Here is a 23931-nt window from a genome sequence, read left to right on the forward strand (position 1 = left end):
TAAACTGAATTGTTGAATACCAACATTACAACAAAAACTAAGCAAAAAATATGTGCTGTTTATTAAACATTTTATAAGTAATGTTGTTGTAGTTTTTGAAATAGCTCAGTGAAGAAATCTTGCTTTTGTTTCTGTTGGCTCTGTGATTTTAACCATTAGCTGGATGTTAATCTTTATAATTCCTCTTTAGTACTTTTTAACTGAAAAACTAATAGACAACTAATAGACATTATGTCCAATAATGGTGATATCTAAAGCAAGGAGCTGAATTTTTAAAAAGAAAATATGATGCAAACTTATTTTTGTGAGGTTTTAATTTGTGTGGCCTGTTTTGGTCATATGCAGTTTGCCTGCAAAGATTGAATGCATACAGATACTTTGAATGACTGTGCTTAGGAAATCACTGTCCTGGATGGGTCATTAAGCTTCATGCAGAGAGACGGCAGCCCAGCCTGCGGTTTTAATGGCACACAGACGCATCATCATCATCATGTTAAAAGCTGTGGTCACTCACTTTCAGAATAGCGGGTCATTTGTTCCATGGCCAGTCACACTGCTTTCTTTTCTTTTTCTCAGGACAAGAGGATCGCTGGAGGCTACGAGACAGTGCCGACGGATGACATTCACATGAAACAAATTGGGTTTGATAAGGAGTGGCTGCACTTTCTCCGGGAGTTCATATCACCCGTCACACTAAAGGTTTTCTCTGGCTATTACACAAAGGTTAGTCTGACCTGTTGAAGGAAACACTGAAAACCCAATTCTTTCTTCCAAAAACTAAAACTTGTCAAATATGCCTGTATGGGGTTCTCACAGTATAATAACCTTCACTAAAAATACCATGGCAGCATGTATTCTACTTAAATGCTCTGTATAGCATTTACGCAAAATAATTCATGCTTTCTTCTCAGAGTCTCCAAATGTCTCCAAGAACTCCAGAATAAGTTACTGGATTTTTTTGCTAGTTGCTCTTTTGATAAAAAAGGTTTGCTGGAGCATTCTATTAACTCATTCAATATAGCAACACTGGTTTTAAACAATGTTAATTTAATAAAAGTGACACATGGCGTTCTTTCTACACCATTACTGTGTTTTTATGGCACTAGCATACCCCACAGAGCTAACAAACAAATTTGCCTTTCTTGTAAGCAAGGAAAAAGCCTGTCATAGCCTGTTCTTAGCTAAGGCAGAGCAATAGGTGGTATAAGGACAGCTCTGCACTATTCTATGCTCCATACAGCCAGAGAACACATCAGTCACTTTCTCTGGCATCTCCTCAAATGCAGTTTTAAATACAGGAAGCTGTCATGGGAAATTACCGCTGTTTTGCAAACATAACTTTTTAAAACTCCCTGGCCCATGTTTTTGTGTCATTTAGACTTTCCACATGCTTTAATTTTTAAGTATGAACTGCTGACTGGCGGCTAACACAATGTAATTCTATCCTACCATGGCAGGGATACGCATTAATGAACTTTGTAGTTAAATACACACCGAATAGACAAGCCTCCCTGAAGCCTCATCATGACTCCTCCACCTTCACCATCAACATCGCTCTCAACAACAAGAACACTGATTTTCAGGTAAGCAATGTTTTAAAAATAAGTCACAAGCTTCTCTCTTTCACATGAGTAATCAACTCCTGCAGATTAAATCAATGTGTGCTTATTTCTTAATAGGTTTGATATTTTTCTCTCTTCAACCACAAACAATGGATGCGGAAGTGATAAAGAAAAATGTTTAACCTTTTTTTTTTTTTTTTACTTATTTTTTATTGAACATTTCTTTAACCAGTTACAGTGGAGAGGTATCAACATCTATACATCCATATACTATATCAATGTTCATTTTGGCTTATTGTGAAAGTGGTATCATCCTTGTTTTTATATTCAGTCCATTTTTCAACAAACTGGTCTTCTTGCAGTCTCATTACAGGTCCTTCTCAAAATATTAGCATATTGTGATAAAGTTCATTATTTTCTATAATGTAATGATGAAAATTTAACATTCATATATTTTAGATTAATTGCACACTAACTGAAATATTTCAGGTCTTTTATTGTCTTAATACAGATGATTTTGGCATACAGCTCATGAAAACCCAAAATTCCTATCTCACAAAATTAGCATATCATTAAAAGGGTCTCTAAACGAGCTATGAACCTAATCATCTGAATCAACAAGTTAACTCTAAACACCTGCAAAAGATTCCTGAGGCCTTTAAAACTCCCAGCCTGGTTCATCACTCAAAACCCCAATCATGGGTAAGACTGCCGACCTGACTGCTGTCCAGAAGGCCACTATTGACACCCTCAAGCAAGAGGGTAAGACACAGAAAGAAATTTCTGAACGAATAGGCTGTTCCCAGAGTGCTTTATCAAGGCACCTCAGTGGGAAGTCTGTGGGAAGGAAAAAGTGTGGCAGAAAACGCTGCACAACGAGAAGAAGTGACCGGACCCTGAGGAAGATTGTGGAGAAGGGCCGATTCCAGACCTTGGGGGACCTGCGGATGCAGTGGACTGAGTGTGGAGTAGAAACATCCAGAGCCACCGTGCACAGGCGTGTGCAGGAAATGGGCTACAGGTGCCGCATTCCCCAGGTCAAGCCACTTTTGAACCAGAAACAGCGGCAGAAGCGCCTGACCTGGGCTACAGAGAAGCAGCACTGGACTGTTGCTCAGTGGTCCAAAGTACTTTTTTCGGATGAAAGCAAATTCTGCATATCATTCGGAAATCAAGGTGCCAGAGTCTGGAGGAAGACTGGGGAGAAGGAAATGCCAAAATGCCAGAAGTCCAGTGTCAAGTACCCACAGTCATTGATGGTCTGGGGTGCCGTGTCAGCTGCTGGTGTTGGTCCACTGTGTTCTATCAAGGGCAGGGTCAATGCAGCTAGCTATCAGGAGATTTTGGAGCACTTCATGCTTCCATCTGCTGAAAAGCTTTATGGAGATGAAGATTTCATTTTTCAGCACGGCCTGGCGCCTGCTCACAGTGCCAGAACCACTGGTAAATGGTTTACTGACTATGGTATCACTGTGCTCAATTGACCTGCCAACTCTCCTGACCTGAACCCCATAGAGAATCTGTGGGATATTGTGAAGAGAACGTTGAGAGACTCAAGACCCAACACTCTGGATGAGCTAAAGGCCGCTATCGAAGCATCCTGGGCCTCCATAAGACCTCAGCAGTGCCACAGGCTGATTGCCTCCATGCCACGCCGCATTGAAGCAGTCATTTCTGCAAACGGATTCCCGACCAAGTATTGAGTGCATAACTGTACATGATTATTTGAAGGTTGACGTTTTTTGTATTAAAAACACTTTTCTTTTATTGGTCGGATGAAATATGCTAATTTTGTGAGATAGGAATTTTGGGTTTTCATGAGCTGTATGCCAAAATCATCCGTATTAAGACAATAAAAGACCTGAAATATTTCAGTTAGTGTGCAATGAATCTAAAATATATGAATGTTAAATTTTCATCATGACATTATGGAAAATAATGAACTTTATCACAATATGCTAATATTTTGAGAAGGACCTGTATATAAGTGAGTCTTTCCATCACATAGATCTCCTCCACAATGCCCAGCCACCGCTCCACAGTTGGTGGTTCGTCTTTGTACCATAATCTTGTGATGGGTTTCTTAGTTGCAGAAAGCAAGATTTTTACCAGGTATTCATCTTCTTTTTGAATTATGTCGTGTGTAAGACAGCCCAAACAGAGTGTCTTACATGATCTGGGTATTCCATATCCGAGTATGTTTTTTCAAAATAACACATATGTTATCCCAGTATCCAATTAACCTTAGGCAGGAACAAAATATGTGGGTATGGCCTACATCCATTTGACCGCAGAGTCTCCTCCAGCACTGCTGAGAGCTGGTTACCATCCTCCTTCTAATCTTTGGGGTTATAAAAAATCTGATTATATTTTTCCAATTGAATTTTCCCCAAACTTTGGAGCAAGTAGCTGTACACTGTGTTTTACAGATTTTAAACCATTCTTCCTCACTTATATGTTCCTGCAGGTCCTTTTCCCATTTATCTTTAATATATACAGTACATGTTCCCCTGCCTCCCATCAACCCCCTATACAGTACCGAAATAACTCTACATTTCTTCCCTCATAAGCCTTCTGAAATATTCCAATTATTGTACTTATTTTAGTTTTTACCTCTTTCTCAAAGTAGTCTCTTATCTGTAAATATTGATATTGATCATGATCAGCCAGTCCAAATTTTGTCTTCAAGTTCTCAAAACTCAGCAGCCTATCTTGTTCTAGCATTTTGCATGTTGCTGTAATCCCCTTATCTCCCCAATGCTTAAACCCTTTACCATAAACCCCCGGTCTAAACCTCGGGTCCCAAGCAAACCAGCTCAGACTCTTCGTTTCTTTCTCTAATCTATAACTGTCAACTACTATGTTCCATATTTCAATTGTATTCCTGGTTATTAAATCTAGCTCATTACTTAGTTTGCCTAATAAGCCGTTATGTGCAACTAGATTTCTGATTTCCATTCCTTTCCTACCTATTTCCATATTTTTCCATTTTAAAAAAATAATCATCATTGCACCAATACACCAGGGGTCTTATTTGTGCAGTCCAGAAGTATTACTCGAGGCCCGGCAAGCCCAGCCCTCCTCTGTCCTTTGGAAGCTGAAGTGTTTTATATCTGACCCTAGGTTTCTTCCCATTCCATATAAACCTTGATATCCATTTGTCCCATTCTACAAATTGCTTTTGTGCTACCATAAATGGTAAGGACTGGAACAGGTATAACAGTCATGGTAAAATATTTATTTTAATTAAATCCACTCTTGAACTGAGATCTAGACCAACATCCATCCATCTCACCAGGTCCTTCATAATATCTTGATTTATTTTTGGATAGTTTGCCTCATAGAGTTTACTTATTTCTTTGGTTATGTTTTCCCCCAAGTATTTTATATATTTTCCGTTCCACTTGAGTTTGTAGGTGTCCCTTATTTTCTGCTGTGGAGAGTAGTTCATTGCTAGAATCTGTGTTTTTTCAACATTAATTTTGTATCTAGAGAATTTTCCGTATTCCTCCAGAAGTCTCATTGTTTTTAAAAGGCTTTCATTCGGATGTTTCAAATAAATTAATATATCGTCTGTGAACAGCCCTATTTTATGTTCTTCCCTTCCTATCTCCACTCCTTTTATTTTCTCTTCCAGTCTAATCATCTGAGCTAGGGGCTCTATGAACAATGCAAAAAGGTTTGGTGAGAGGCAACAACCCTGTCTGGTTCCCCTCTCCAGTGTAAATCTTCCTGACAGATTGCCATTTATTTTAATCCTTGCAGTTGGGTTCTGATATATTGATTTAATACAATTTACAAATAACTCATTAAATCCAAATTTTCCCAAAACTTTATACAGAAAATTCCAATTTACACTGTCAAAGGCTTTCTCCGTGTCTATACTTACTAGAATTGCACGATCCCCTCTACTTTGTAGGTGCTCTATGATATGTAGAGTCCTTCTTATGTTGTCTTGTGTTTGTCTTTCTTTGATAAAACCAGTCTTATCCTCATTGATCAAATCCTGCATTAAGCTTTCCATTCTTTTGGCTATGATGGAGGAAAACAGTTTGCAGTCAACAGTAAGAACTGATGTTGGTCTATAGTTGTGGCAATATTCCTGGTCTTTACCTTCCTTTGGAATAACAGATATAATAGCGTCTTTCCAGGATGGAGGGATCTTCCCAGTCCTAAGCGTATAGTTAAATGAGTCATATAGTAGTGGGGTTTATTCCTCTTTAAAGATTTTATAAAAAGAAGCTCCCAGTCCATCTGACCCTGGTGATTTTCCTGTTTTAGTCCTGCCAATTGCCTTTGTTATCTCTTCAACTGTGATTTGAGAAGTCAATGTTGCATTTTGTTTTGTGCCTATTGCTGGCAAGTCTGATTTATCCAAAAAGTCACTCAGTTCTTTTTCCCCTGCTGAACGCAATTGCTTATATAGTCTTGTAGTATTGCTCAAATATCCTTTGTATATCTTCTTGCTCATATAAAATTGTATTAGTCAGTGAGTCTCTTATTTTATATATATTACTTAGTGTTTGCTGTTTCTTAATACATCCAGCCAGATTTTTTGTAGCTTTAGGTCCTCCCTCATAGTATGTTTGGTAAGTCTAGCGTTCTTTTCCACTTCCTCCCATAAACTCTCATCCAATTGTTTCCTGGTTTCTGTGTTTTTTTCATAAATGCTGTGTAGGAAATCATCTTCCCTCGTATGACTGCTTTCAGGGAATCCCATAGTATTAATGGGTCGACTTCGGTGTTATCATTTTCCTCTCTATATCGAATTATTTCCTCTTTTACTTCACTAATTAGTCTCCTGTTTAATATTCCTTAATATAGTCTCCACAAAGTATTTTTTCTTTTACTGTTCAAGTGAATCTTAAGATAAATTGCACTGTGGTCTGAGACATCCGTTACTCCTATCCTACATTCTTTCACTCTATGTAGTTCTTTCTTATTCATTAATATATAATCAATTCTGGAATAGACAGCATATGGTATTGAATAGTGAGTGTAGTCCTGTTCTGAGGGGTGAAATTATTTCCATACATCTTGGAAAGCCATTTCTGACATCATGGTGTTCATATATCTGCTGATTTGTGTTTTACTATTTTTGTACTAGTTGTATCTGTCCTATGATTTAATACAACATTAAAATCTCCACCCCATATTATCCCTTCTGCTTCCAAATTAATAAGATCAAATATTTTCTCAAAAAGTGCCTTGTCGTTTTCTGGGGGGGGGGGCGTATACATTAAACAATGTAATTAACTGATTTTCCAATTTGCCCTTCATCAGTAGATATCTTCCTTCTTTGTCCTTAATTTCCTTGAACAATTCGAACTGAACATTATTTGAAATCAATGACATAACTCCCCTTTTATGTTTCTGCCCTAATGAACTGGAGAAAGAATTTCTGTATCCCAGTTTTTTGTACTTTTCATGTCCTTCTTTCGATAGATGCGTCTCCTGAAGGAGAGTGATCTGCACTTTTTCTTTTCTAAATTTGGTCAAGACCTTATCTCTCTTCTTAATATTATTTAAACTGTTAACATTCAATGATACCACTGTTATATCATTAGCCATTATTTTCTATCTTAATTTGATTCACACCTTCACTGAACAACGACCAATCAACAAACATTTAATTAACAAAAATTCTGAACTCCGAACTAAGAGTGGGCCAAATTCCCAAGAGGCCCTGTCCCCCTGCTGGTAAGGGAGGGGAGTGACATTTCATAAACAAAGGGCCCCCCATCTAGTGGTTTTGGGTAAACCCAAAATAAGTTTTCCCGACCTGCTAGATAAGTCCAACAGTCACTTGTTTATTGATTCCCTCTGTCGAGTCTTGTCTAAACTTTAGAGAAGTCTGAAGACCCAACCCTCACCCCCTGTTTCTAATGGGTGATTACTTCCATTTACCCTAATAGACTATGTCCAGCTTCTTACCCTTTTACCTCGACAACGGTCTTTGGGGGCCGTCATCCATAGACCATTTATTCCCCAGTTACCTCAATGCCCTTAATGTCCTCATCTTTTAAATTCCTGCAGCTTTTCCTTCGCTCGGCTCCCTGCATTCCGGCCCATGTCCTCTGAAGTGGTGGTCCTGCAGTCCGTTCTCCGTTCCTTCCCGACGAGCTGCCATGGTAGCGCCCTCTGGATTTTCTTGTCCAGTGGAGGTTCGGTGCTGCTTTTGTCCTGAATCTTCAGTCCTCGTCCCCTCATGTCTTTTGCAGCCTCTTCCGCACTGTTGTAAATCTTGGCGCCATCCAACCAGTGAATCCGTATCTTTGTCATTGGCGTCTGGAAGCAGATTTTTTGTTGTTTCACAGCCTTTTTAATCTCGGAATAGGATTTTCGTTTTTCTTTTACCTTGGTGGGGTAATCATGATCAAAAAATATACGTCTTCCCTCGACTTTGATTTTCTTTTTCCAAGCTTTGGTCAGAATGTATTCTTTGGTTTCATATTTGAGAAAATTGACCACTATGGATCTCGGAGTAGCACCTGGTGGTGGCTTCTTTCCGAGGCTTCTATGAGCCTGCTGGATCTGCAGCACTGTTCCGTCCGGTAGCAGCAGCTCCCGGTGCAGGAGACCCTCCACCATTTCTCGAAACGATTCGTTGTCTTGGTCAGCAACAGTAAAGATTCTTATATTACAGCGCCTACCGTGACCCTCCACGTCAGTTAACTTCTCTTGTAGTTTTCTTTGTTGTTTTAACAGACTCAGAATGGCGTCCTTCGCTTCCGTATTCCACTCTTCCAGCTCTGCTATACGGCCCTGCGCTTCGGTGATATCTTATTGGTGTTTCCGCAGTTCCGCGTTGTTTTGTGTCACTGTTCTTATAATTTCTTCTTTGAAATCATTGAATTCTGGCTTCACCTCATCCTTGAATTCATCTTTGAATTTTGTGAGGTCCTGCTTCATCTCCTTTGTGAATTCCTGGATTTCTCCCGTGATGGTGTGTAACCCCTCCAACATGGCCTGGAGCTGCTTCAAGTCACCGCTTTCTTCTTCCATTTGTTCGGCTTCAGAATCGTGTTCTTCGGGCGTTTTTTTCTTCATACTTCTCCGCTTACGTCTTCCACTCATTTCGTGTCTGGGCAAATCGTGTTTTAATTAGTTTCTTTGTTTTATGGAGGTTTTTTGTCATTTCCTCGACACAGAAGCTTGGTCTTATGCTGCCATCTTGCTCCGCGTCCCTCCAGAAGCCCCAATGTTGAACCTTTTTATTAACTCAATTAGCCCTCCTGGGCCCCTTTTAATGCCGTTTTTGTGTAACCTTTAGCTTTGTTGATTCAAATGGGTTAAAATTTGGCCAGATGATATATTTTATTTTTATTCAAGGCTTTACCTTTTTAACTAAATAGATCAATCTGTGTCCATTTTATTATTTTGTCCCACTGACTGCTAATCAAAATGCAAGTTTTGAATTCACTAGTTAAATTCACTGGACAAGTTGATTAAGCAAACAAATTATTTCTTTGTGAGACAGAAATAAACAATTTTTGATGCATGACAATTGCTGAGGTCATGAAGACATTCACATTTTGGGGATTAAGGGATGCCACTTTCTGGGAATAAGACATTAATATGACAAAACCTATTGTCTGTAGCAAGGGTATTTTAAAGGGACATGGAGAAGTTCTTGTGAGAAGTTCTTGCTTTGTGCTCTACACATCTTAATTAATAAAAATAAAATTGAATTCCATCTGCTCTATCTACATCCTTATTAGGGTGGAGGTTGCCGTTTCCATCGGTACAACTGCTCCATAGAATCACCAAGAAAAGGTTGGAGCTTTATGCACCCAGGACGCCTGACTCATCTCCATGAAGGTTTACCAACGACCAATGGCACTCGCTACATCGCGGTGTCCTTTGTCGATCCTTGAACTGTCTTTTTATAACGTAATGTAAATTATTTTTTTTCCTTTATTTTTGGTTTCTTTTTTGTCTCTGATAGTTTTAATGATGCAGTTCTTTTTTGTTTTACTTTTTTAAAGCAAACGCTTTGAAAGATTTATGTTTTTTTCAAAGAATCTCTGTCAAACAGAGGGAAGATGGCAGAGGAAAGTAACAATTGAAATAAATGGCATAATGTAGATTGGAAAAAAGCTAGATGGGTACAGAGTTTTACTACACTACAACTGTAGAGGTCCAAGCCAAAGCACACAGCATTTATGTGTACTCTAGGCTACCATGCTTTTTATTATAGTGATTTTATACCATCGTGGTAGCCGTCATACACACTGGTATCCTAGCAAACAAGCAGCTGGAGCATGTGCACATTTAACTGCAGTAATTGTATTTCAGGTAAAGAGTTCTGCACAGAATGATGCTCACTACTGGTGCTAGTCAACCTCAACTTCTTTGCATCCAGGACAAAGATCTTTATTTGTCAGAGAGCATGTTAATTTGTAGCTTATTCAAGACTTCTGTTTAAAGTAACTATGCAGTAGATTTCAGTTCACTCTTTGGTGTTTTTCACATTTTACTGCCTTCTACTTTTTCTTGCTTTATTGAAAACGGCAATATTCATTTGCTTTTCTGATATCATTTCTGTATTTTCCTTTTTTCCTGACGAATGTGAGTGACTAGATTTTGAAACTCAGAAAATGAACATATTTAAATTATTGTCAAGATTAAATAAAATTTGTTAAAAAAATGTATGCTTTGTTATTTTTATTACCTTTCTGTTACAGTTTTTCAGACAGGGTCAATACTTCTGCAGACCTCTGCAGAACAATGTTTGGATGACATTACCTGGTTGATGTTGCCGTGCCCATTTTATCAGGGCATGTGCCCCAATACATCTGTATGCCATAAAATTCCCAATCACATGTAAATCTGACGACTGACGAAAAACCCTAAATATCCAATGAAAGATCACTCAAAAGGTCTGAATAGTTCCTTTCATCGAACTGAAAAGTTGATTGGGTGTCCACTTTTTGCCACGTGTTCACATATCAGTCTCAAATCTTTTTTTTTATTCAGGTAAATACAAAAACATTTACCTTGTTTTACCCGTTAAATGAAAGATGGCAATAAAAATGCATGCGGAACTGAGTAAAATGTTAGGATACCCTACCCGTTTAAAGGTAGTCTTAGCCCTGTCCGGTTCTGCTTCAGCCTTAGGATTTCATGGTGTAGGCACACAGTTTCACATCATCGACACCAAGAGCCCTATATAGGTACTGTGAAAATATTTTCAGGTTTTTGGAAACGTTTTGAGTACTTTCAGACTGCTTTCAGGATGAACTGACTTTTACAGTCAGACCTTGCCATGTTGGCTGTTGTTTATTGCCTTCCACTTGTACTTGTTACTACTGTGTAGGAGCTCGATCTGTAACCAGTGGGTTGCCGGTTCAAAGCCCCGCTCTGTCCATCTCAGTCATTGTGTCCTTCCCTGCTGATGGTGGTCAGAGGGCCCGGTGGTGCCGATTGTATGGCAGCCTCACTTCTGTCAGTCTGAGTGTTAAGTGCTTTCAGATCTCTGGGGACTTGGTAAAGTCCTTTCAAGTGCAGGCTGTTTACTATTTACAATCTTCTCTTTGAGGGCCTCAAACTGCTCTTCTGATCCTTCCATGCTGTTCACTCTCACCACAACAGTTAGGACCACACCAAGCTAAATGTCTGAGTTTAATTAATGATTTATATTCAGGCCTTTGACCTGCAGCATGGTTTCATGTTTAGCAGCTTACCCCCTCATCACTGCTGCAGACAGACTTGGTTTATCACTGTTTTAGTTTGTCTCCAAGTTTGGACACGTCACATGTACAATCAATCAGGTCTGTTTACTCTGCAGGAAACTGCACTGGTTTTGGGGTGTGGTGTGATGATATACATTGGTAAGAATGTAGTTCAGTAACTTGAGGGCAGTGTGTAAACATGTACATGTTACTTAATGAAAGCTTTATAGAAGAGGCATGTAAAGACTGAGGCAGAACAAATGGGGAAAGTATGTTGGGTGGGGTAAGTACACTGTCAAGCTTTAAAAAAGTAAGTCAGTGTTTTTTTTTTTATCGGTCAGTTCGAATGAGAGGGTATATATTTTAATTTGGGAATAATGCATCATTGATATGAAACATCAAAGTTCTTATTCTCCATAAAAATCTTGTTACATTTTAACACCCACAGCCTCTAGAGAGTAACAGGAGGAGATTTGGGTCTGACTAAGGAGGGCGGCTCATGGTTGCTGAAAGAGGCTTTTGTGTCCATCATTTCCCCTGAACTGCTTTGACTCCATTCCCTCTGAAAGGTGACATTGATTGTAACCAGGTATGCAGCAAAACCTGCACTCTGACCGAGGTAGAAAAATGCCACAGAAATGGTTCGATCAAAATGAGAAGGGATAAAGAAAACGTGACTTATTTAGTCCAATGGAAGTTTAAAGCAGATGTTGTATTTGAAACCTAATGGCAGGTTGTTTTAGGTATGCTTTAATTTGGTAAATTTCTCATGGTACAGTAATAATATAAGATTGCACAGTAAAGTAAATTCAGATGGTACTGTTTCCAAGTGTGAATTGGTATTTAGCCATTACCACACCACACACTCCAGCCGAGTTTTAAAGCAGTACTTATAATCACGCTGGAATTCAAATGCCTTAAGCCAGTCTGTGTGTCGTCACAGTTGGTAGCCATTACTCAAAGCCCGGGGAATTGCATGTGACATTTAAAAGTAAAGGAAACGGTGGCAGCAAATGTTACACAACATATGTTACCCATTTACCATTTCTACTACCTTACCATGTACAGCCTTTATGGCCATGTGTGCCAGGTTTCTTACCAGCCATTTGTCTTTAAAGCATGTAGTAAAACAGTTGGCCTATATATTGTTGAGGTTTGTCATTCATATTTTCTAAATTCTTTGTGATCATTTGGGGTGATTTGATGATATTTTTTATATACAACCTACAAAAATGAAAAAAATAAATAAATAAAGGTAAATGTTGTATCAGCTCTAACTCTGCAGGCTTTCTAAAGTTCTATACACCTGAAAGTAGTTCCGTCACGCTACTGCACCAATCATCACACTGTGCATTGCTTTGCAAAGATTCTATTGGGTTTTTATATAGGAGAAGTACACTAAGTTACGTCTTTTTTTTATTCTGAAAAGACCAATTTCAGTCCTGCATGTTTACAGGGGTATTGTAATACACGAATAAAGTAGTGTAGATGTCCTGCTGGAAAATTGATCTTCGGCACCGGTCTGAAGTTTGTTGCAGCCCTATTGGGTTTGTTCCAGGATTGCAATGTATTTAGCTCCATCCATTTCTCCATTAACTCCGACCAGCTTCCCTGTCCATGCAGAAGGAAATCTTCCCCACAGCATGATGCTGCTACCACCATGTTTTATGGTACTTCCAATGTGATGTGCAGTTTTATTGCATTTTGGAGGATGTATATTGAAATCTTTGTCTCACCTCATTAGACCTCCATATTCCACATGTTTGCCATGTCCCCTGTATGACTTGTGACAAACTGCAACTAGGACTTCCAAACCAAGGTTTTCTTCTTGCCACTTTTCTATAAAGGGCATATTTGTGGAGTGCCCTGTAGTAGTAGATGTCCTGTTAAGTGATTGTCTACTTGAACTTTGGTCCTCTGCAGCTTCTCAATAGTTAACATAGGCCTTTTTACTGCTTCTCTGATAAATGCTCTCCTCTCAGGGCCTTTCAGTTTTGGTGGAAGGGATTTAGGGGTTTGGTTTATGTTTGCATTTGTGTCATACTCTTTGCATTTTCATAGGATGAAGGGAATAATTTCCTGTGGAATATTTAAAGCTATGAATGTACACTATATTTGCAAAGATCCAACACGTTTATTGTCATTGGAATACGTTCCAATAATTTCTATTGGCAAATTTGTATAAAATCCAGCACTTAGGCATGCAGGCTGTGAAAGAATAGGCCACTCTCAGGGCTCAATACGTTTAAGAGTGGCTGTGGTAATATTGTGAATAAGAAAATTTGCATTAACTCAAAATGTCAGTCAAAATTATTGTAACCGATCAATAGGATCGGTTACAATAATTTTGTAAGAATTATGATTATTGATTAATTAATATTTATCAAGAATTATAATTTAAAATCCTTATTTGAAAAAAAACATTCTTAATCAAAAATCATTACTTACAAATAGAAATCAGAGATGTCCTCTGGTGTTGTGGTTATGGGCTCAAAGTTCTTAATAATTACAATTAGTTATTCATCTCTAATAATTGATAAATTATTAACCAAAACCACTAATTGTCACTGTTTATTCAACAACTTCACTGAAGGTGGGGGAACTTCGACCTTGTTTTGACAGATAAATCACTCTTGCATTAAATAAACACAAACGCTTCTCTTAATTACAGTGCCTTGCGAAAGTACTCGGCCCCCTTGAACTGGTCAACGTCTTGCCACATTTCAGGCTTCAAACATAAAGATATAAAATTATAATTTTTTGTAAAGAATCAACAACAAGTGGGACACAATCGTGAAGTGGAATGAAATTTATTGGATGTGTCAAACTTTTTTAACAAATAGAAAACTGAAAAGTGGGTCGTGCAATATTATTCGGCCCTTTTACTTTCAGTGCAGCAAACTCACTCCAGAAGTTCAGTGAGGATCTCTGAATGATCCAATGTTGTTCCAAATGACTGATGATGATAAATAGAATCCATCTGTGTGTAATAAAGTCTCCGTATAAATGCACCTGCTCTGTGATAGTCTCAGGGTTCTGTTCAAAGCACAGAGAGCATCATGAAGACCAAGTAACACACCAGGCAGGTCCGAGATACTGTTGTGGAAAAAGTTAAAGCCGGATTTGGATACAAAAAGATTTCCCAAGCTTTAAACATCCCCAGGAGCACTGTGCAAGCAATCATATTGAAGTGGAAGGAGTATCAGACCACTTCAAATCCACCAAGACCCGGCCGTCCCTCTAAACTCTCATCTCGAACAAGGAGAAGACTGAGAAGACTGATCAGAGATGCAGCCAAGAAGCCCATGATCACTCTGGATGAACTGCAGAGATCTACAGCTGAGGTGGGAGAGTCTGTCCATAGGACAACAATCAGTCGTACACTGCACAAATCTGGCCTTTATGGAAGAGTGGCAAGAAGAAAGCCATTTCTCAAAGATATCCATAAAAAGTCTCGTTTAAAGTTTGCCACAAGCCACCTGGGAGACACACCAAACATGTGGAAGAAGGTGCTCTGGTCAGATGAAACCAAAATCGAACTGTTTGGCCACAATGCAAAACGATATGTTTGGCGTAAAAGCAACACAGCTCATTACCCTGAACACACCATCCCCACTGTCAAACATGGTGGTGGCAGCATCATGGTTTGGACCTGCTTTTCGTCAGCAGGGACAGGGAAGATGGTCAAAATTGATGGGAAGATGGATGGAGCCAAATACAGGACCATTCTGGAAGAAAACCTGTTGGAGTCTGCAAGAGACCTGAGACTGGGACGGAGATTTATCTTCCAACAAGACAATGATCCAAAACATAAAGCCAAATATACAATGGAATGGTTCACAAATAAACGTATCCAGGTGTTGGAATGGCCAAGTCAAAGTCCAGACCTGAATCCAATCGAGAATCTGTGGAAAGAGCTGAAGACTGCTGTTCACGAACGCTCTCCATCCAACCTCACTGAGCTCGAGCTACTTTGCAAGGAAGAATGGGCAAGAATTTCAGTCTCTCGATGTGCAAAACTGATAGAGACATACCCCAAGCGACTTGCAGCTGTAATTGCAGCAAAGGGTGGCGCTACAAAGTATTAACGCAAGAGGGCCGAGTAATATTGCAAGCCCCACTTTTCAGTTTTTTATTTGTTAAAAACGTTTGACACATCCAATACATTTCATTCCACTTCATGATTGTATCCCACTTGTTGTTGATACTTCGCAAAAAATTATAATTTTATATCTTTATGTTTGAAGCTTGAAATGTGGCAAGAGGTTGACCAGTTCAAGGGGGCCGAGTACTTTCCCAAGGCACTGTATATGAAGATTTATTGAAGCCAAATAATTCTGATATACCATTATTCTGCTCCAAAAACCTTCACCTAACTAACAAGCACTAATCTACACAAAGGGAATAAAATTGACAACCTAACAATAATAATAAAAGAAAGTATGTGCGCATTGAGTGTCTATGAAGATCAAACAAGCAGTTTTATGGACAAAAAGTGTAATTTGGGTGAAATGGAAAGAGAAGTCCTCCTGGTGTGCTGATGTCTCGATTGCAGCGGTCAGCTGTTAAAACGGTGGGGCCACGCCCCTTTAGTCATACAGCTGATTGCCCCAAATCTTGAACAAAGAGTCATAAAACTCTGAGGTGGGAACTCAGTGGAAAAACTCCAGTAATAAAACTGGAACAAAGCAGTGGTCAGGCGAGGCCCAGACCGCAGTTGCTTTGAATGAAAAACTTTTCAAAGTCCAACTTCTAACTTCTTGCTGATTTGGGATCGGCCGGACAAAACATGAACACACACGATTCAGCAGTGCTTGTACAGCAAATCAAAACACAGCTCAGCATAAAACACTTCAATCGGTATTGCATGCAACAAGTTAATACCTTAGATTAACTACAGGTGATTCTAAATCACCTTAACTATGCCTTATCCTGCCCAGACTTCTAAATGCACCTATCCAATTTAACATAGAAGAACAAAATTACATTGATGTTGATTTCTTCTCTCCACCAGTTGAGGATGGATCAGGTCTGAAGAAAAACGAGGGGGGGAATCACGCGTCCGTGATCAACTCAAGAAAAAAGAACGGTAAATTTCTCATCCGTCCAGGAGGGGAAAAATATGAAGAGCCGTTAGTCGACTGAATCAACAAGGAGGAAACTCATCTCCTTGGAAATAAAACCTCTGTGGGTCTTTCACCTGCGCCGGGTGTCGGCGTGGTCTTCGATCGGTATATTAATCTTCTAACCTTCTTGTATCAGACAGATTTCCAGCTTTCAAGCTCTTCCGGGAATGGCCTTGTGGAGCGAAGGTTTGCCTGCGAGCTTTTGTCTCTCCAGATATGCACCTCTGTTGCGTCGTCCCGTGAGACACGCTGGAAATGGCAACAAAAGTTTATTTTCCGCGGGTTTATAATCCCGGGTGACGTCAGAACTGCGCTGTCTGTTGAGCTGCACATGTTCAACTGTGCGACCAAAATGGATGACTCCAACATAGGCAATTTGTTAGTAGATGAAGCCAATTATTTGCTTACTTCACATATTTGATTTTGCTGCTGTTTTTATGTGTTTCCGAAGCTGCTCCTTGTTTCACAGGACTTGTTTGACCTTGGCTTCATGCAGAAGAATTCAGAAAATATTTAACTCAAAGAAACATAAAATCTAGCCCAAATCAGCATTTTTCTTTGAGGAATTACAAGGAATGCAGCTGAAGCTTTTAATCCAAGATGCATCATATGAAGGGGTCTGAGTATGTGTGCAAGTGTGCATTATATATACAGGATGCCACATGGAAAGCTCAATGTAAATTTCTTTAATCAAGTTTGGAGAAGAGGGTGGAGGTTCAGAGTGTCTGGGTTCATGCACAGTTCAATTTGGAGTTAGTGGAAAAGTACTACAAAGAGACAAAAATCAGGACAGATTCAGTGCAGTTTTGCATTTTTTGACTTTATATGCATTTCTATAATTTTCTTATTTTCTTTGTGTGTTATCTTTGCTTGGTTTTAGATTACAGGATCAACAAAGTAACCTAGAAAATCTGTAAAGTAAAACATATATTTACTTGTTTAAGTCATGCATATGCCTAAAAAAATCAATTTCAACATGAAAGCAGTATCTCAAACTTTATAAGAAATGGCTATCAACCCAACCTTAGAGGCCTGGCAGGGAGAGTGTTAGTTAGATAATCATCCAGGAGGATTATGGTAACTCTGGAGGTGATGCAGAGATCCACAGATTAGGGGGGAAAATCTGAAAAAGAACAGTAATCATACACTTCACAAATCTTCCTTAAAAGTGTGAGAAACAAAGCAATTGCTTTAAGAAAACTACAAGAAGTCAATTTTTAAATTATTCTCAAGGCATGCATGGGACACAGCAAACATGTGAAGAGTGCTCTGGAGGAAAACTAACTCTGGACAAACTATTCCGACTTTAAGATGTGGTGGTGGCAGAATCCTGCTTTGGGAGGTTTTCTAAAACAAGGAAGCTAGTTAAAGCTGGTAAGAAGATGGATGGAGCTAAATACAGGGCAATCCTGGAAGAAAACCTGTTAGAGGCTCCAAAAGGCTTTAGACTAGGGCATACAGTACCTTCCAGCAGGACAACAACGCTTAACATACAGCCAGAATTGTTATGTATTGGTCTAGATCAAAACACATGTATGTGTTAAAATGGCCCTGTCAAAGTCCAGACCTAAATCTCGTGAAAGATTTGTTGCACGACTTGAAAATGGCTGCCCCAGATCATTTCCAACCAATCTGACTGAACATAGCTATTTTGTAAAGAATGACCAAACATTATATCCTTAAATTTTTAAAACTATATGTCAATTTTATTACACTTAATAGTCATGCAACATTTTATTTTAGTTTTTCACCTAAAATGAAAACAAAATATATTGAAGTTTGTGGTTGTAACGTGAAAAAATAAAGGTAAATCATAAGTGTATGCATTAAATTTTATATTTGCTCATGACTAAATCCCTAGTTTGAGATATACTTACAGTGTCTTGCTGCAAGTGCTTCTCCAGCTGCAGTGAGTAGCAGGATTTCATTCCTTTTAACACAATTAAATATTTGACAGCAGTAAATGCAGCTGTAGCACTAACAAACTGTAATGACTTGACAGGACTTAAAAATATATCTGGGCTATTTACAATTTTAAACCTATGTGTAAAATCCCATATAATACCCATGCATAGACTCCCTTCTATTAGGCTAATATCTATGATTATATACAACACACAAAAAACATGCTGGGAGGGACAAGAAATATGATCCAGGTGGTTTAACACGAAAAGGGCAATTATTACGAGCCTCTCATCACAACTATCATCCAGGTAAATAATCAAATATGCTCAGAGTCCACACTACCAATTATAGCAGATTGTATGCCTTGAGACTATCAGCACACTCCCTTTTTAACCAGCCAGACTGTTTACCACCGTCAAAGCAAACTGTTTGCACGTACCATTTATCCAAATTACACATCTACGCCCTGTAAAAACAACCAGCAGCCCCACACTCCCAAACATATATTGATTTATGGAGAAAACAAAAGTGTAACAGAGAATGGGCGGAGGATGAGGAGTTGTCAAAAGCCACAGGAGCACTGTTTATAGCCAGCAAAAAAAAAAATCAAAACATTTTTTATGAGCTATTCTGGAGACTTCTGAATGATCTTTCAGAGTGTTTAGTCTGTGTTTTGCTCCTTTAATCATTTCTTTTTAGGTTGAAGTTTAGATGAAAAAAAAAAGGTAGAGTTGGGTATTTTGGTGTTAGGGTGTGTCTGCCCGGGTGCACAGAGAGGCTACGTGTCTTAGGTTAAAAAAAGTGCTTAACAAAAGAAAAAAAGGCTTGAGTTCAGGTTCCATAGCCCCTCTGGTTAGGACCCATCATTCCTGAAGTAGTAAATGGCCTTTACTTGTATGCATTATCAAGTTGAAGTACACCGAAACGCCTTACACTTCGATCAGTCATCCACAAAATTCACACACACATTGACAGTGGTAGGCTACATTGTAGCCACAACTTCCCTGGAGCAGACTGACAGAAGTGGGGCTGCCATGCAATTCGCACCACTTGGCCCTTTGACCACCATCAGCAGGCAAGGCAGGTGAAGTGTCTTGCTCAAGGACACAACAACTGAGATGGACAGATGGGTTCAATCCGGCAACCCACCAGTTACAGGACCAACCCTTACCACTGTCGCCACTGTTTATACCATTTTTTCTTAAGATGAATGAATGATGGCTGTACTGTTCTACAGGTACATCTACATAAATTACAGTTTTATTGAAAAATAATTTCAGTAATTGAATTTAAAAAATGATGTAATGCAAATTCATCAAACATCTAGTAATATGTTTTAGGCATTCATTTCAGTTCATTTTAATGGCTTACAGCTAATGAAAACCCAACACTCATTTCTCAGATAATTAGAATATTGCGTAATACAAATAAAAAATAAAGACTTTTAATACAGAAATGTCATGTTATGGCTTACATAATCATGGGAAAGAATGGAAGCACAGAACTACTCATACCCCTCACAGACATAGGTTTAAAGCAATCTTTAATTTTACCATGTTTTTTCTAGCTGGAAGTAATATTAATGTTTTGGAGTGGCTCAGCCAGAGCCCTGAGTTGAATCTGATAGAGAATCTGTGGAGGGAGCCAGAAATTAGAATGACTGCAAGGAGGCCTTCCAACCTCAAAGTCTTGGATCACATGAACATATCATTTGATTCAAATTAATTGACACTTTCATAAAGCTGAAATGTATGTATTTATTTATTTTTCTATCTATATCATGTAATGCTATGATTTTCTGAGGAACTAAATGTGTTTTTTTTTCCTGTAAGTCACAATCATCAGAACTATAAGTGAGTGAAATATTTCAATGTGTGGTAAATTATCATTTTAGCTTAATTTTGCTTCAGAATTACTGAAATAAATTACTGAATAAAAATTTTATTATATTTTCAAGGACATTGTATTGTTTTGAGGTGCAAATGTCTGAAAATTTGAATTTTTGCACTTCAAAAAAACAAAATTATTATCTTGTAGACACAAGAACAGATTAAAACTATGATATGGTGAAAGCAAATTTAATGACCCACAAAACAAAATATTCTGACTGTATGTTTAGAACTAGACAACAAACTAAAGCAACATGTAATTTGCGAAACTTGAAAAACAGAAGCCTTCTTTGAATCTTTGAAATATTTGAAATATTGTATTTAGACACTAAGCTCAAAGTTCTCCCAAAGTTTGATCTTGGCACAACACAGGAGATAGCCACCTGACTTGTCATTTCCATGCTGGATCACAGTACATAATGTGGTTCAAAAACGTCTCACTGTTTGATAGAACACAACCTATATTAGTGGAGATTTCATATGTTATGGCTCTGTTAATCACCTCCTTCTCCCACAACCAGTAATCCAATACTGGGTTGTGGGGATAATAGCTGTAGCAAAATATCACAGACCCCATTTCCCTAGCTACCTCCTGATTTAACCTTGGTAAAATGCCCTATTAAAATTTAAAAACAAATCTCCAGGTTACCCATTTTTGTCTAAAAAAAACTTTTTACTGTAAAAAATGTCGACACCCAACTGAGGCCCAAAAGGGCATTATTACTGCTCTGCCTAGACTATAATTGACTACCTGCTTTACATCAGCAGTTAGGTGGCACTGAATTTTATTAAGAACAAGATTGTAGTTATTCTATTTGAGCCCCACAGTAAAAGCAGGACTCTTTATCAATCTTCCTCCCTACCTTTATTTAAGAACCAATTATTACAAATGTCAGTGTTCCCCTAAACTTGGTTCCCCAAGAGTTGTTGCAAAACCTATGCCATGTATGAGTTGGGGTCTCCAACTCTGGTCCTCAGGAGCTACTGTCCTGCAACTTTTATATGTATCACTGTTCCAACAGAATTGAATCATATAAATAGCTCATTACCGAGCCTCTGCAGAACCTGATGATGTTCTGAGGAGGTAATTCAGTTGTGTATTTCAGGTGTTTCGTCATTGCAATAGTTCTCGAGGACTGGAGTTGAAGACCCCTGAAATTTTGGGAAGGCACAGCCCATACAGTAATTAGATTACCCCCTAAGTGAATGGACTAATGGGAATTTTGTGACAGTTGGCCTCGACATCCAGGACATAGAACCTTATGTTTTATGGATATGTACCAGAAATTTCAGAATAATTAAAAGCACAACAAAAAAAACTTTTTAATTACAAAAAATATTTATTATCTGACAGCAACAGTATTAATATTAGTAACATTGCATCAATCTATACATGCAAGTATGTCTCGAAGATTTAGCATTGTACCAATTGTACCCATTGTTTTAAGACATAATGAACCAAATCTTAACCGCCAACAATAAAATTTCTATAATCAAGCAGTAATTCAGTCTTGGTATGTTGTGTACAATAGAGTCTACCAAAAGTCTGATACTTAAAAACTTTGTGACCACTGTTAGTCTGTTGTATTCCAGAACAAAGTAAAATGCAAAAACCCAACAAATTTCCAAGCAAAAAATATCGGAGGCTGTTTTTACTTTATTGGAAAAACAATATTAACATGAAAATGTATGAAACAGTTCATATATTAAGGATAAGCGGGCAATGTTGGTTTGTTTTTCTGTGGCTGGATAACCCCATAAATTCAAAACCAAGAGTAAACTAGCAATTATGTTATATTAGTTATACTCAGAAAGACTGAAACTAAGTAAAATAATAAACTGTTTCTTTAAAACATCAAAATAAATTAATATTTCCACATACACAAAACTACAGGGGTCTGCCTAAACCTGCTATTTTTAGCATTAAGGACTAAGTTAAACATCTCATTATTCTCAGTCAGGTTCCTCCATGACCATGATATTCATCATCAACACCTTTTTCATCCTGCATTTATACCACTTTTAAACTTAGTTGTATTTTAACACTGAAGGCTATGCATTCAGAAAGAGAAAAGAAGACATGAGATCATTCCCATAGTTACTCTTGACTTTACTTCATAGAAGCAGTGTATCATTTTCCATCTATATAATAGCTTTATTTAATTGTAGGCTGCCAGTTTTGTGGCTTGGTAAGATTTGTAGCTGGCACTTCTGTCCTGAAGTCTGATCAGATACTGTACTTTAGAGAAATAATCCCTTGCTGTGGGCGTGTTTGTTTTGAGCCATCCATGTGAACCTGTTGCCCTCTAAGGAGAAAGAGGAAGGGCAGTACCAGAGTGGCAATCCGGTAACCACAACACATCAAGACAAAAACCAGTGGTGATCCACCCTAACCCTTCTAATTGGTTCTTTGGCTTCAACTTAAAAGACCAACCACAAGTGAGGGATTTTTTTTTGTCTCCCTTGAATACCTCTGGTATATTTACAATGACATATTCCCCACTGGACGTTGTGGTAAGCCCTGTGCTGTTGCACTGCATCGTCCATCTGGGCATCTTGCCTTAGCCTTTGTTGTGTTCACAGTTTTAGAAATTTGTCTGAAGGGATCAATTATGATTAGACTCAAGGTTAACTGCTTTATAAAATTCCATGAGAGGTTTGCTAAGGCAGAGAAACACCAGAAATTATAATTGAGTCTATGAGTAAAACAGGTCTATCTTCCCTATTATATTCAAAAATATATATATATTTTAAATTGCACAATTAAAATGGGACAGAAAAACAGACAGAAGACAAAAAACAGAGAAGTAAAGTATACCAAAACCAAAAGCCTTTTGTTCTCTGTCAACAGTGACAATACATACAATAGTTTCTTCCTGTCTAGCCTATGTACTTTGACAGGCAGTTGATCAAATACAATTTTAAGAGATTATTAGGGAAACTGAAGCTTGCATTACCTTAGTACACACCTGGTCTGTAGATACAAAGCCTGACTAATCCATCCATCTAACCCGATGAAAAGGAATTTTCCTCACAGAGGATTGCTCCCTTAAGGTCCAGAATCAGTTTCTTTTTTGATGTCTTATTTACAAGGGATTGGAACAGGAGGTGAACAGACGGATTGGGAGTTGTTTGCAGTAAACCGGTTACTGCTCTATTTCATTGTGATGAAGGAAGAGCTAAGCCAAAAAGCAAAATTCTTAAATTACTGGTAAATACAAGTTTAAGTCATTACTATTAGATATTGATCTTAGCTAAAATAACAAGATCTTCGATACAAGCAGCTAAAATTGCTTCATGGTAGAATAGCTGGGCTCAACTTGGGAAATCTGGGCTTTCTAATGCGGGGGGAGCGTAGAGTAAAGCCGCTGATACTCCACATCTATGTAAAGTGGTTAATTAAAGTGGCTCAGACATCTGATCAGGTTGCCTCATGAGCACCTTCTATTGGAGGCACGTCCCATTGAGTACAGACCCTAATGCAGACCCAAAACACACTGGAAGGACTGGCAATACCTTGCCACTCTGGCACTGCCCTACCTGGGGATCCCGTAAAATGAGCAGGACAGGGAAGCCTGGGTTTCCCCCTGTTATCTCTGCAACCTAATCGTCATCAAGCAGAAGACAAAGAAAGGGTGGATAATTTATGTGACCTTTGCATAAAAATCACAGACAGAGCCCATGCATGCCCAAGGAGAGCATGCAAACTCCATACGGAAAGGCTCCAAACCTGGGACCTTTTTGCTGCAGGACAACCTAACACTGCTAATGCCAA

The 23931-nt window shown here is 38.5% G+C and overlaps 1 protein-coding gene across 2 annotated transcripts in view; it reads left to right on the forward strand.

Annotated features, from left to right (window-relative positions):
• Nucleotides 1-10214, forward strand: part of plod2 (procollagen-lysine, 2-oxoglutarate 5-dioxygenase 2) — a 55922-nt gene extending 45708 nt beyond the window's left edge. For both annotated transcript variants that reach the window (XM_047349841.1, XM_047349840.1), the window contains 3 exons: nucleotides 577-723; nucleotides 1458-1583; nucleotides 9284-10214. In XM_047349841.1, the coding sequence (XP_047205797.1) occupies nucleotides 577-723; nucleotides 1458-1583; nucleotides 9284-9439 (429 nt within the window). In that variant the 3' untranslated portion in view covers nucleotides 9440-10214. The remainder of the gene's footprint in view (nucleotides 1-576; nucleotides 724-1457; nucleotides 1584-9283) is intronic.
• Nucleotides 10215-23931: the final 13717 nt, after the last annotated feature.

This window comes from Girardinichthys multiradiatus, chromosome 21 (genome assembly GCF_021462225.1).
Source record: "Girardinichthys multiradiatus isolate DD_20200921_A chromosome 21, DD_fGirMul_XY1, whole genome shotgun sequence".
Taxonomy (NCBI): Eukaryota; Metazoa; Chordata; class Actinopteri; order Cyprinodontiformes; family Goodeidae; genus Girardinichthys; species Girardinichthys multiradiatus.